The sequence below is a fragment of the Lupinus angustifolius genome, unplaced genomic scaffold (assembly GCF_001865875.1).
Source record: "Lupinus angustifolius cultivar Tanjil unplaced genomic scaffold, LupAngTanjil_v1.0 Scaffold_17_6, whole genome shotgun sequence".
NCBI classification, from domain to species: Eukaryota; Viridiplantae; Streptophyta; class Magnoliopsida; order Fabales; family Fabaceae; genus Lupinus; species Lupinus angustifolius.
The window spans coordinates 18,118-33,775 of record NW_017718983.1 but is presented as its reverse complement, the minus strand read 5'-3'; the positions used below and the strand labels follow the sequence as shown (position 1 = coordinate 33,775).

The 15,658-nt window shown below is 32.8% G+C and overlaps 1 protein-coding gene across 2 annotated transcripts; it reads left to right on the top strand.

Annotated features, from left to right (window-relative positions):
• The first annotated feature begins 10,609 nt into the window (after positions 1 to 10,609).
• On the top strand, positions 10,610 to 14,290 carry LOC109338033 (polyadenylate-binding protein RBP47C-like). 2 transcript variants are annotated; one of them, XM_019575166.1, is made up of 6 exons: positions 10,610 to 11,125; positions 11,956 to 12,421; positions 13,015 to 13,070; positions 13,155 to 13,285; positions 13,393 to 13,489; positions 13,835 to 14,290. In XM_019575166.1, exons 1-6 carry the CDS (start codon positions 10,760 to 10,762, stop codon positions 13,997 to 13,999), a joined length of 1,281 nt encoding a protein of 426 aa, XP_019430711.1. In that variant the 5' UTR covers positions 10,610 to 10,759; the 3' UTR covers positions 14,000 to 14,290. The 2 variants fall into 2 exon arrangements, with proteins under 2 accessions (XP_019430711.1, XP_019430712.1); XM_019575167.1 differs by having other exon boundaries at positions 10,613 to 11,125; positions 13,838 to 14,290.
• Positions 14,291 to 15,658: the final 1,368 nt, after the last annotated feature.

Below are 15,658 nucleotides of genomic sequence, written 5' to 3'. Positions count from 1 at the left end.
TCATATGCATCTGAGGATCAGAAATATGAACATAGTCCACCATAGATCATAATTGACCTATCTCCATCCAATTCACATACTAAAGGGAGTAGTTTCCATCTCCTAAGTTCAAGGAAAAATCATCTTTTAGGTCCAAGAAGGCCTTCAAAATACCCTTCCAGATTGGAGAAGCATATGACTTATTTGTAGCATGTAACATCGACTTATTCCCTAAATATTTGCTTTTCATGACCTTGCACCAAATCTTGTTATTATTATCTTGTAGCAGATCTCATCCAAGCTTACCCAATAAAGACACATTGGCATAACGAGAATCGCGAATCCCAAGCCCACCATCACTTTTATGCACAATAATAGTATCCCACTTTACTATATTGAGATTTTATTTTGTTAATGTCACGACCCCAAACAAAATTCCTAGTCATCCTATCAATTTCTCTACAAATACTATATAGAAGCCACATATTTTGCATGGTGTAAGTAGGTAGAGACGTAAGCACAAATTTGGCGAGACAGAGTCTGGCCGCTTTATTAAAAAGATTATACTTCCACGTACCTATCCGCCTCTGAATCTTCTCAAGAAGGGGATTGAACACAGATCTAGAGATCCTACCAGTGGATATATATATTACTTACTTTATAAACACAAGTTTGTATTAATTGTGTATATATTATATTATTTTCTTAAATATCAAAATATGAAAGGTTTTATGCCATTTTCAAATTAAGTGACATTAACCAACGAGCATTGGTTCAAGTGGTACATGTTTGATTCCCCTTAAGCAAGAACCCGGGTTCAAGTCTTGTGGATGGAAAAAATGCCCGTTGGGAGAGTTAGCCTCACTTACCTGTGGATGTGCCCAGCTCGGACAGGATTGCCTCCAGTGCGAGGATATCTGTGGGAAACCAAAAACAGGTAGTCTGGACTGTTTCACCTGTGCCTCCAAATATCCGCCACAATTTAAGCCCGGTAGACATGCCCGTATTAACTTAACAGATAAAATGACATGTCATGTCGTTTTAAAACGGGCTAACGGGCACATGGACGGCATGCAAACATTGACGAATAATTTAAAAATAAAAAATTAATATAATAAAATAAAAATAAATTAAATAAAGTAGTTAAAAGATAATAAAAAATTTTAAAAATTGATGTTTTCTGTAAAGTTGACTAAATTATATTACATCACAATTTTTTTGAAACATTAAATCACATTACATCACAATTTATTAAATTTTTTCTTTTCTTTTTTCTTATATTATGTCCACATGCCACTGACATTGACCATTAGAAATGTCTGCATGCTTCTTAAGCAAATAGGTCGGACAAAACGAGCAATTGAATAAAATTTATATGCACTATCCACACAAAAATGCAGAATATGTAGGCGAGCCCGTAGGCATGCAATACTCATTTTGCCATTTATACCCCATGAAAGGGTGATTGTGTAGCATTGATTTGAAATACAGACATACTCAAAAGAAAAAGGTACACATCATTATAAACACACTGATTACATATACATTTGTTTTACTTTATAAAATGTAATATGAGAAAAAATGTATGCAACAATAGTGTAAGAATTTCATACACGTCAGTCTATTATTTATTATTTATCATTTATTTTAAATTATTATTGACTCTTCAAAAAAATATAAACAAATGTTGTTAGAGACAAAGATTTTATATAGTAAAAAAAGGAGAATGAGTATCTTAGATGTTGCCAAAATAGGATTTCTTCTTCAGTGAAGGAATACTTTGGTAATGTGAATGATTCTAAAGTACGATAATACCCTTATGCCAAGCACATCTATGCATTCAACCAAATTTTTTACATTCTAGACCAATTTGCACCTGAACCTAAGTTTAGGAGTGGGTTTAAACGTTTTAATGTCGAACTCAAAAAATATGAACTTTAATTAAGAATTGAAAGAACCATGAAAATATATTTAAAAAAATAACTTTAGAAGAGTATTGACAATCTTATTGTAATAGTCACCTCCTTATTATATTTAGTCCTTTCTCTCTCATTATATTTGATTTGTTCCACTTACTTTAGGAGTAGATACTAGAGAGGCATGTTGTTGAAAATATGAAAGAAAATAATAATAATAAGATGTGATATTTATATTTTTTTTATATATGTAATGAAATCATCATTTTGTCAATGAAAATAAAAAGAGACAATGAATTTTTCTCTCTTCAGTGTAATAGAGGGATCCACTTACTTCAAGAATTTATATTTTAGCTATCAATTATAGAGAAATCTAATGATTTAAATTTATTCACTAGTTTAAATTATTTGACTTCCTTAGAAAGGCTAAGATGTGAAGTAAATTAAAAAATTACTCTTTAAGTAAGTAGCTCTCTCCCCTCCATTGATAAAGAGATCCTCATTCTTACTTTATGTACATTAATTTGCTCATTTTATCTATCACAATAATATCTATACACTATTAGTGTAAATGTTTTTTCACTTATTTTTATTATTTTTTTTAAAAAGTCAATGATGATTATACATAAACGATGAATAATATAATGACAATGTATAAAATTCATACATTATCATTAAATAAATTATCTCATTCTTTCTCTGTCTCCTTTTGCACTTCCTAAGAAGTTGTTGTTCATTCTCCAACAAATTTAGCATAGAAGGATCCAATCTGTTTCTTCCAATGCATCAGGATTGACATCCTCATCAGCCTTTCGATTCTTTTGGACCACCCTCCGACGCCTTGTGGCTCGTTCTAGTAAGTGATCTTAATTGGTTCGCATAGATCAATCTGCACAAAATTGTAACATTTGTCTAATATTATTACATGTGGCATTTACAATTGTTACATGCATGTTCATCAAACTTTGATGAGATTGAGACAAATGACAACCCCGAAATAAAGATCCAAGTATTCAATTGCCTGTTGTATACACATGCTGTCAACATCTTTCTATTATACCCATGCAATGATTTCTATTACCAACACGGGTTCAGATCCTCTAGGCAGAGATTATGGTAAAATATGGTTCATGTTTCTATTTATTTTTTAATTAAATAATTTGAAATATATAATATCTTATTTTTTCTTACATTTTAGTATTATAGAGTTTAGGAGATGAGTTCAAATTAGAGCTCAACATAAGCTGAGTTTGTCTATGTAAGACTTGTTCCTTACCCAAATATAAATATTGATATTATCATTTTTTTAAACATAGACTAGACCCTAAACATGAAGTTAATCTTATTCTAAATGTCGATTAAGACAACCTTTGAACATGAATCTAGACATGATTAAACATATTGTATACATATTTTAGATAAAGTCTTATCAATATTTTAATAATTATTAAGAATATGTAATTTGATATATGAAATGATATATGTATATATATTGTTAATTATGTATATTTGATAAAATATTAGAGAAGCAACGATACTTTTGACCTAAGAGATGCCATGTGATCATTGGACGGGGTGGATTGGGTCACGTTTGCCCCATACCCGCTTTAAATATTGTCTAAGTCTAATTTTTGAAGTTGAAATCAGCCTAGACCCATGACACTTGACCATATATTTAGGTCTAATCATGATGATGCCAAACCAGGTAAGCGAATATGGTCGAATCTTGCTCTCCCCGGTCCAAATCTACTAAGAGATTAGGTTTGTCATTGTTAAAACTTAGTTTCTTGGAAGTCATTAGTGAAAACTTTTGGGTGTGAAATCTAAAAAACTCTCGAGTTCCACATAGAAAAGTTTTGAAAAAACAACCCCCAAGTCCCACATTGGAGACATGATGAATATGGAAAAAAAATCTCATGTTATAAATAGAGGCATTCTCCCTTCATTATAGCTTGCCCCAAGTTGAATGCGCTTTCATTCAACCTTTTCTTTCTCCTTCATATTTTCCACTGATGCATTTCTAGCAAACTTCTCCCCCTCTCTTTTCGTGGTACTAAGAATTGGCACAAACAATCATCTCGTGGGCATTTCGAGAACTAACACTAGTAGTCAGTATTGAGGGAAAAGAGTTGACACAGGTAGCCATATTGTGGGCATTTCGAGAACTGATACTGGTAGTCAGTATTGTGGAAAAAGAATTGACACGTGTAGCCATATTGTGGGAATTTCGAGAAATGGCACTGGTAGCCATATTGTGGTGAGTGTATTCGAGATCGGTTCTTACAATGCAGTAAAAATTCAATAATAGAGATTTGAGCTGTTTTATCCTAGTGACAGTATGGTTGATAGTCTGCTTTCACATTTTGAGCAGTGCCACGAAACGTCTTAAAGAGAACGATCTAGTCGTGACTCAACCAGTAAGTATTATTTCGTGTCATTTAGAATTGTTGTAAGCTATGGTAGCATCAATTTTAAGATGTTTCTATTACAATGATATTCGTAGATAATATTACTAGACCGAACAATTTTGACATGAACAAACCATTTCAATTTGATAGAACAAATTTCAAACAGTGACAACATAAGATGAAATTTTTATAGACTATGAGAAAAGTTGTACACGTTTTGAAAATCAATGTCCCAATGCTGCCGGAAAAATCTGAAAAAGGAAAGGGATAAACTAGCTATTGATGTAACTCTCTGGAATGAAAATGATTACATTTGTAAGAATTTCATTCTGAATGAGTTGTAAGGTGATCTCTATGATTACTACAGCTCATACAAGTCTGTCAAATTAATTTGGTATACATTTGAAAAAAAAATATGATAATGAGGAAGCGAAGACTAAAAAGTATGTTATAGTCGTTACCTCAAGTATCAGATGACTGATAATAAATTAATAGAGTCTCAGTCCTATGAGATATATAGAATTGTTTATCATGAAATCATTTCAAATGGTATGCCCCTAGAGAGTTGAACTCACAAAGCCTATGAATGTTTATTTATTGGGTATGATGTAAACAACAAGGCGTACAGATTTTATGACATTAACGCAAAGTGATCATTGAGTCTAATGATGCTGAGTTCAATGAAAATAAATTCCTTTTTAAATTGAGGAATAGTGAGGGCACATCAACTAATCACATACATGTGATTAGCAATAATGATAATAACGATGAGTTAGAAATAGAACCTAAAAGAAGTAAGAGAGCAATGACTGCTAGAGAGTATGAACCTGATTATTTAGCCAATACATTGGAAGATGATCCATTAACACTCAATAAGCTTTGACTTCTTTGGATTATATTTGTGGCAAGAGGCCATAAATGATGAGATGAATTCTCTAGAGTCTAACAAGACCTGACATTTAGCTAACTTGCCTCATGGTTGCAAACTTATTGATTGTAAATGGGTGTTGAAAAAGAAACTGAAACATGATGGTACGATGGATAAATACAAGGCTCGCCTTGTAGCCAAATGTTTCAGGCAAAGGGAGAATGTAAATTTCTTCGACACATTTTCACATGTTACTAGAATAACATCTATTAGAGTACTAATATCGCTCACTGCGATAAACAATTTATTAGTACATTAAATGGATGTTAAGACTATTTTTTTAGATGGTGATTTGGAACAACCTGAAGGTTTTGTTATACATGAGCAAGAAAATAAGATTTACAAGTTAGATAAGCCATTGTATGGTCTTAAGCAAATACCTAAACAATGGTATGAAAAGCTTAATGATCTCGAATGAGTTTAAGGTGAATGAAAATGACAAATGCATTTATTACAAATCAGAAAATTACATTTGCACTATCATATGTCTCTATGTAGACAACCTACTCATATTTGGTTCTATGATTCATGTTGTGAGTAATATGAAATCATTGTTGTGTAACAACTTTGATATGAAAGACCTTGGAGAGGCAAGTGTAATCATTGAAATAAAAATTACTAGATCAAAAGAAGGAATTTCTTTGGATCAATCTCACTATGCAGAAAAGATCTCAAGGTAATATAAATACTTCGACTATAAATCTGCTAACACACTATATGATCTAAGTGTAAAACTTTTTAGGAACACTGGTGAAGGTGTAAGACAAATTGAGTATGCAAGCATCATTGACAGCCTTTGGTATGCCACTAATTGCACTAGACCCGATATTGCCTATGTTGTGAGATTATTATGCAGGTTTACCAGTAGCCATAGTTTGGAACATTGACATGCTATAGAAAGGGTAATGAGATACCTTAAGAAAATGATAAACCTTGGATTACATTACCAAAGGTTTCCAGCTGTTTTAGAAGGGTTCAACAATGTTGATTGAAACACTCTTTCAGATGATTCCAAAGCAACTAGTGGCTATATATTTAGCATAGCTGGTGAGGATATTTCTTGGAAGTCAAAAAACATACTATTTTTGGCTCAATCTACTATGGAAGCTGAAATGATAGCACTAGCAACAACTAGTAAATAAGCAAGTTGGCTAAGAAACTTGATTGCAGAGATTCTCCTATGGAAAAACCCGATCTTAATTGTGTTGATTCATTGTGATAGTACCGCGACTATTGCAAAAGTTGAGAACCACTTTTATAACGGTAAGAAACGACAAATTCGTCGAAATCACAACATCATTAGAGAGTTACTCTCAACATGAGCTGTTAGAGTGAATCATATACGCATTGAGAATGACTTAGCAGATCCTTTAACGAAAGGACTAGCTAGAGAGAAAGTTCATAATACTTCTAAGAGTATGAAACTATTGCCCTTGGAATGATGACCATTCATGATAGTAACTCGACCTAACTCACTAGAAATCTCAAGAAATAGGTTCAATGAGTAATAACAAGTTGTGAAGTGATATGAGAATGAACATGCTATAAAATTATGAGAAGCACGACTCCTGCAACATATGTAAGGATGAGTTAAACTCTTAAAGAGATCTATACTCCAATTGGAGTAGAGTACCTAGGCTATATGGGTACTCTTGATAGACCCACCTACGTGAATATGGAAGTGGGGGCCGCTTCCTATGAAATTTTGGGGCATAATTTCTAGAGCATTCACTATATTGGGATAGACGTGCATGACCTTTAATGCATAAGCTTTACATAATACACCTTTGAAATGGTTGTGTGTGGTTTGATGCTAGAGATAGAGTTCAAAACTACGAGTTACTCTAGTAAAATCTAGATCTTATTCACTATGCAAAGGTTCAAGTCGTATGACACATTTGTTTATGCACAATCTTATTGAGACCACAAACATTCTCGAAATTCGTTTTTTAATTTCAAGTGGGGGATTGTTGGAAGTCATTAATGTGAACTTTTGGCTGTGAAATCTAAAAAACTCTCAAGTTCCACGTAGAATTTTTTTTGAAAAAACAACTCCTAAATCTCACATTGTAAAGATGAGGAACATAGAAAAAATATCGTGTTATAAATAGAGGCATTCTCCCCTCATTATGACTCGCACCTAGTTGAATGCGTTTTCATTCAACTTTTTCTTCCCCCTCATATTTTCTGCCGATGCATTTCTGGCAAACTCCCCCCCCATTCTTTTCGTGGTACTTAGAATTGACACAAACAGCCATATTGTGTGCATTTTGAGATTGACAGTAATAATCAATATTGAGGGAAAAGAATTGGCACATGTAGTCATATTGTGGGCATTTCGAGAACTGACACTAATAGTTACTATTGTGGAAAAAGAATTGACATATGTAGTCATATTGTGGTAATTTCGAGAATTGATAGTGGTAGCAATATTGTGGTGGGTGTATTTGAGATCAGTTCTTACAATGTAGTAAGAATTCGATAACAGAGATATGAGCTGTTTTATCCTGGGGACAGCGGGGTTGATAGTCTGCTTGCATATTTCGGACAGTGCCACAAAACGTCTTAATGAGAGCGGTCTGATCGTGACTAAGCCAATAAGTATTACTCGTACCATTTAAATTGTTGCAAGTTGCGATAACAACATATCATATAATGTAACATAATAAAAATATAAAATTCATTATAAGTGGTAAAGACAAATCTAATTTAAAGAAATGTTAAGATAAAGTTGAATATTAGATAATAATAAAATAGAGCAAAATTAATTCACCCCGTATAATCGTCAGTTATTTTTATTAAACTATGATGTAAGTTGAAAACTTGAAATCTAGCTATCATTTCCCTTTATTAATAGAATTATAAGTGGTAAAGACGAATCTAATTTAAAGAAATGTTAAGATAAAATTGAATATTTGATAATAATAAAATAGAGCAAAATTCATTCACCCCGTATAATTGTCAGTTATTTTTATTAATACTATGATGTAAGTTGAAAACTTGAAATCTAGCTATCATTTCCCTTTTTTTATCCGTATCATTTCCCTTTATCAATAGAAGAAGAAGACAATAACTGTAGATAAATAGATGAATAATACTTCATCTTCTACAATTTTACCATCTATTGGTAGTTTATTTTGGCGATTTTACTATAATTACCTATTAGTATTATTTTTATCAATTAATTTTTTAATATTATTACTAGCAATTTGACAAAGGCTACCTCATTTTTTAATTCATGTAATTTAATATTGTACATTAAAACTTATATTAATAAAAGTTGTACGAAGGAGTAAAATTTGAAATATTAAAAAATATAAACGTAATATGACAATATTAGATTTAGGTTAAGGGAGATAATAATTTAAGGCTTTAAGCATTGTTGGTCAATAACTAACTACATAATTTTAGGAGATAGTTATTTTTGCAGTTCATCATTTGGTATTACTAAGTTAGAAAAACAGGATGTAAGTATATATTTTAATCATTGTAAGTCATAAAACGCAGTTTAAAATTATAAATTAATAATTAAGCGTAATAATTATTTTTATTACTATTGTTTTTGCAATAATTACTGGTATTATCATTTATTATTATAAGTTATACATAAAGATATAATTACGATTCAGATGATTGTGTGCATGTTTAATTATGTTTTATCGGAAATATTCAAAGACATGTCGAAGAAATACTTTACATTAATTTTCATGATAAAGTTATAAATAATGCTTTGACTTGGGACTTACCGTTGGATAAACAAATTCTTTTTAATCGTTGGATTACATAACATGCAAAGTTCACAAACATCTGTGCTTTGGATGAGATCATGCTTCAACGATATCTCATGTTTCAAGTCAGTCATATTTTAATATGTGAATAAAATAAAAAAAATTAAAAATAAAAGTAATAAAATGATACATTCTAATTAACTTAAGACATGATATGAGATATCATTTATTTAGGATATATGATCTTTATCCTTATGAGAAGGAACCTGGCTTTGTGAGTGATGTTGTGCAACTTTGGTCTCCATGAAACAACACTGTTTCAATACATGGAAGGTGAAAAAGTACATCAGAAGTAGGAATGGCAACGGGGCGGGTCAGGTTTGTACACACCCAAACCCGAATTCGAAATTCAAAACCCGAATCCAAACTCAACGGGGTTGAAAATAAAAATACCATCCCCGAAAATGCTAAAGTATTAAGAAAAATATAATATTATTTTCGTGTAATTTTACTCTAACATTTCTATTTTCTATTGTATTAGTTCATTTCTTTTATGTTTGAAGATCCAATAGTATATAAAGTAACATTAGAAATTAAAAACAATTGGCAAATGATAGAAATTTAAATTTTAAATTGAATTACCTTACTTCGGGGCGGGTTCGGGTTAAGGTCTTTGCTATACCAAACCCGAACCCGAACCCAATCACATCGGGTTTTCTCCATTAAATTTGGGTTCGGTTCGAGCGGGTACCCATGGGTTCGGTTTTTATTGCCATCCCTAATCAGAAGTTAGGAGCATATGCAGGATTTTGAAACCGGATCAATTCCATCTAACTAAAAAGCTCTACATTAATTTAGGTCTCATATTTTGATGTCCATGCCTACATTTTAATGGATTTGGCCTATCCAATTTTTAGCCATGACTATACCACTTTAAAAAATAACTCATATTTTATTCAGTCAAAATCAATTGAGGAGTTCGAATATAATTATGATACATGCTCAATTCGACCAAACTAAAAAGTCCAACATCAATTTAGATATCATATTTTGATGTCTATATTCAATATTTTATAAGATTTGGCTCGTCCAATTTCAAGTTGTAAGGTCAAAAAACTTCTATTTTATATGGTCGAAAATCACTTATCTAAACTCAACGTTGACCAATTTTATAATGATTTAGATGAACTCTTCATATGACATAAAATGTTGATTAGGAACCCCTTAAGTTCAAACCCTATTTAATTGAGCCAAAATATCACATAATCTATTTACACTTAAACTTGTTCTAGACTCTAGGTCATGTGCAATTTGATCATTTAGGTGTGCTTGCTAGTTCATCCAACAAATCACAACTAGAAAAATATTAAAAATTAGAAGGAAAAAAAGGTGAAAAATCATAAAACCAAAAAAAAAAAAATTATGGAGCAGCAGCATAGCAGAGTGAGGAAAAGGTGGCGGCGGATACAGAAACAAAAAGTAATAATAACAAAACATCCTCAAATTCAATCCAACGATCCTCATAAAACCACATCCTCTAATCCAACGGTCATAACAACAACCGCGTAACCCCAGAATCCTTCATCCTCTCTTATACCCTTACCTCTCTCTCTCTCTCTCTCTCTTCCAAATTCAAGATTCAACCTTTCTCTCTCTTCTCTTTCTCTCACTTCTCTTTCTCTCACTCCATTCTTCTTTATCCTTTTCACGTTTCTCTCTTTCCTTATTTACGAGGAAAAACCTCTCTCATATTCTTTTATAGCAAAACACCCAGAATATCACCACCGTTCATTAACTAAGATGCAACAATCCAACGACTCTGATTCTTCCTCACAACAACACTCGGAGCAGCAGAACCAGCCGCAACAACACCGTCAACCGCAACCGCCGCCACATGTAGCGGTGGCGCAGCATTGGTTACCGGTGCAGTACCCGGCTATGGTAATGCCACACCACATGTTGCCGCCTCAACCTTACGCGCCGCCGCCACCCTACTTGCCTTACCACCACCACCAGTATCAGCATGTGCCGCACGTGACACATCACCAGCAACAGCATCATCATCATGGATCTAAAAGCGGAGAGAATAAAACTATATGGGTCGGTGATTTGTTTCACTGGATGGATGAAAGTTATCTACATCGTTGTTTTGCTTCCACTGGAGAGGTTCTATGTTTTTCTCTCTCTCCTTATATATGTCATATTTAATTCAAAATCGTATTTTTATATAGTTATGATTTTCACGTGTTTTGGGTTTAGTGAATTATGTATAGTGTTCTCAGTGTATATAAAAATGTATCTGGTAGTGTTTTTTTTTAATTTGAAATGGTCTTTGGAAATTAATTTCATGTTGTTAAGAATGGAATATAAAAGAAGAGCTTAACTTGTATACTAGAAAGGTTTTTTCACATTGCAGTGTTTATGTTTTTTGGTCACAGTGGAATATAGAAGTTTTTTCTTATTTTAAATTGTGATATTTGAAGCTCAAATAAAAGCCAGAAATAGTGCAACTTTTCAACAAGCGAAATAGTTTGTCTTTATGCAGTTTTAGCTTTAGTTAGCACACGGTCATCAATCATGCATTAAAATATTTAACTTTTGTAATAACTACCTCAAAAGTCATTGTTCTGCTGCATGATTGGTTGATAGTGTAACAGAATAGTGTATCAAAATTAAATTCTGAAAGAAAACCAAGCTAGTTCATTTCCTTAAACCTGGTAATGTTTGCACCACCTGATTTTCTTTAAAATGAAAATATATGGGAACTCTAACTGGTTTTATGTACATGTCTGAACTAATTTGGTTTAATTATATAACTTGGAAAGGTGGTACAAGTGTTACTTTTCTACCACTCCAATTTGTTGAAAATAAACTTGAATTTTAAAAGCTTTGTTTGTTACAGCAGAAAATGTTTCTTGTACTTGTTGTTTCAGTTAGAATGCCGCTACCAAGTAAAAATTTATAGTCTACTGCTTCTGACTCTGTATATTTTGCAGATTTCCTCTATCAAGGTTATTCGCAATAAGCATACTTGTCTATCAGAGGGTTATGGATTTGTGGAATTTTATTCACATGCTACAGCTGAGAATGTTTTACAGAATTATGCTGGAATTTTGATGCCCAATACAGAGCAACCTTTCCGGCTGAACTGGGCAACATTTAGTACCGGAGACAAGGGTTCAGATAATGTTCCGGATCTATCCATTTTTGTTGGAGATTTAGCTGCAGATGTTACAGATAGCTTATTGCATGAAACATTTTCTGCTAGATATCCTTCTGTTAAATCTGCAAAAGTTGTTTTTGATGTCAATACCGGCCGTTCAAGGGGCTATGGTTTCGTTAGGTTTGGAGATGATAATGAGAGGTCCCAGGCTATGACTGAAATGAATGGTGTTCACTGTTCTAGCAGGGCTATGCGTATCGGTGCTGCAACTCCGAGAAAATCATCTGGCTATCAACAAGGTATGCCAAATCACAACACTTGCTTCTCATATCTCAAATGTAATCTTTTTATTTGAAAAAGATAAGTTCATTTTACATTGCATTAAAAAGTTGATTCTGGCTACCAATCTTTATCCTCAGATTTCTTTGTTCTGCTTCAGGTTACTGATGAACTTTGAGAAGTTTATTTTTCACCACTCATTATATAAACAGTAACTGTAGTTTTTATAGAGTAACTGATGATTTCAATTTAGAAGGAAGTAAATTGTCATATCTTTTTAAGATGAATAAATTACTCGAAATGGCAATTATTATCATGTATTTTACTCAATGAAAATGAACATTGAATCTGTTTGCTGATTTTATTGAACAAGTATTCAGGTAGTTGAAAAACCATTTAACTTAGTAGTTACTTCTACTTATGTGAGGCCTGCTCAAGTGTCAATTTTGTCCACTGTGGTGTATATTTTCCATTGTCTTTGGTTTTAGATCCCTTAAATTTGTTCTTATCACATTTCTCATTTATTTTCATTTGTTTTTCCATCACATGATGCTGCAAGAGTTTGAAATATCTCTACCAGCTATGTATTGATTTTGTCTCTTTCCTTGTTTAGGAGGCCAATCAAATGGTGCATCCAACCAAGCAGAAGCGGATTCTACGAACACAACTGTGTGTTTTTCAATTCTTTTATTATGTTTTGCAAATAAACGACCGGTTACTATTTTCTAATAGCTTGCCCACGATTCATTACAGATATTTGTTGGAGGACTCGACCCTGATGTTACAGATGAAGATCTTAGGCAGTCATTTTCCCAGTATGGTGAGATAGTCTCTGTTAAGATACCTGTCGGAAAGGGTTGTGGCTTTGTCCAATTTGCTAACAGGTAAAAGTTCTGTCTGTTTCGAATCTTCGCACAATTTCCAAACATGTTTTTTAATCCCTTCGTCTGGTGTAATCACTACAATACTGTTATCTGAGCAACCTTTTCAGAAATAATGCTGAAGAAGCCTTGCAGAAGCTAAATGGTACAACGATAGGCAAGCAAACAGTTCGCCTTTCTTGGGGCCGCAATCCAGCTAATAAGCAGGCAATTTCTCTCTCTTTCTCTCGTATGATTGTTGTTTAATGAAGGGCCTATAGTCCAACCAGGACTGCCATTTATTGCGCCGAGCTTAATTAAAGAAAGTGGTTTTGATTTAGTCCCCAGCTGTTTGCATCAACTTAGCTTAAGTTTGCTGTAATCATTTTGAACAAAATGTCTAAAGGGGTTTACTGGATTTTTAATATAATCAATAGATAAATTTTCCATTTTTTATTGTCTCATTTCTCAAAATAAGTTGGATTGCAAATGCTATAGTACTGCATTTTCTTCTTGCTGTCTATGATTTAATGCATTTGTGATAATTCTCTGAGTTGTTATATCTTTTGATAGCAGTTTAGGATGGATTTCGGCAGCCCCTGGAATGGAGCGTATTACGGGGGCCCTGTTTATGATGGATACGGATATGCTTTGCCGCCTCCCCACGACCCGAGAATATATGCTGCTGCTTATGGAGCTTACCCTGCTTATGGAGGCTACCAACAGCAAGTTAGCTGATGAGTTAAGTGCGTTGCATGAGTAACTAGCTCTCACAAGTCACTACAGCATTTCATGCTTGAAAGAGGAAATTAACTTCTCTCCCTTGTAACCTATTTGGTCTGTTGAGTTCATAAGAACCCCTCCTAATTGTGGAGTGGAGTTGAATTTTGACATCCCAAGGTCGCATTGTAGGGATTCAATTTAATTATTTGTTAAGACTTATAGGAGTAGTGACTAATGAGGAACTCAAAACTTATTTATCTGAATAATTGCTTTTAAGTATGATAGCATGTGTGCTTGTTTTATTTATATCATGCACTTGATATTGTAGCTTTGACATTGGTTGCTTTAGGGTTATTGCATTAATTCCTCTCTTATATTATATATAAGTGAAAAAGATGTATGCACCGACAGTGTAAGGATTTTTTGCATTGTTGCTGCATCATCCATAATTCATTCATTTTCAATCATCATTGACTCTTGAATAAAAGTAATACAAATGGACTATGGTTGATGCAATCTTTACACTGTCAGTGTATATATATTACACTGTATAAATAAAGGCATGTAACTATGCTACTTAGAAGCAACTCAAGCAAGAAAAATTCAAGTTTGACTTGTTTAGGATTAGGATTGAGATCTCAATCATTTTGATGAGTTCTATGAACCTTCAACTTTAGAGGTTCTTTAATTTCCTTGAGTTTCTGCATGTGCATTCATGGATAAAATGAAAAGTGTATTGCTATTAAGAGGTGCATAACTACTGACACCATAAGATGTAAACAACAATGTTATTTTTACAAGAACTTTGTACATCAAAACACTAAAATTCTCAGGAAGGGTTGTACCATTGCATAAGGAATGAAATGTTGTATAGTTTAATAGAATTAATGTCTTCTTTTCCAATCATAATCAGTGCATGTCTAAAACAGATCAACTTCAGCAGAGTAGATATCTAGACATTCCTTGACTCTTCTTGCATTATCCAAACTATGGATATTTAAGTTACCTACCACTTCTTGCATTTTAAAGTTACCATATGTTATGACTAAAGTTTTACAATTTTATCATCTCAAAGGTACCATAAATGTTGGTTTTATCTCACTCATGAAGAAGAAAATCATCTTGTAGATGAAAAAGAAGAGCAACTAAGAACACCCCATATCTTTGAAGATAAAGAACAAGTAGAAAAAGACCATTTTGTTCACAATAACAACAATTGATAAGTAGATCATGAAAATATTTGAAAGTGGAAGAAAATGACTAAGAAATAAAAAGTACAAAATGGATAATATAATTAATGAGGAGATAGAATCAATTGAAAATAATGACTTGTGGTAGCTTTCTACTAATCCTATTGAGCAAAAGTCATTATTTTAAAAAAATTAGTCAAGAGAAATGCTAAAGGAAAATATGCAAGTATTTTACTTGATTAATTAATCTACATGAAGGTATTTAGAGAATACATGAAAGTATTAATACAAACATGATATGGTCAAATTTGGATTTATGGTCTAAATAATGATTTCCTCCATTCATTGGGGAATGAAATTGTATGAAAAACAAAGATAGAGAATGGTGACAAAAAGTTCGAAATTTTACGAGGTGCTTATAGGAAAATAGGAAGGAGTTAAGGAATATCCTTTATATAATAATAAAGTATGAGACAATTTGCTC

What these genes read in the sequence shown, in the direction of transcription:
- LOC109338033 (XM_019575166.1), top strand. Translation starts at nt 10,760, where the DNA reads ATGCAACAATCCAACGACTCTGATTCTTCCTCACAACAACACTCGGAG. An exon ending in ATCATCTGGCTATCAACAAG is followed by an intron (nt 12,422 to 13,014) that starts GTATGCCAAATC and finishes TTCCTTGTTTAG; the next exon opens with GAGGCCAATCAAATGGTGCA. An exon ending in TTTGTCCAATTTGCTAACAG is followed by an intron (nt 13,286 to 13,392) that starts GTAAAAGTTCTG and finishes CAACCTTTTCAG; the next exon opens with AAATAATGCTGAAGAAGCCT.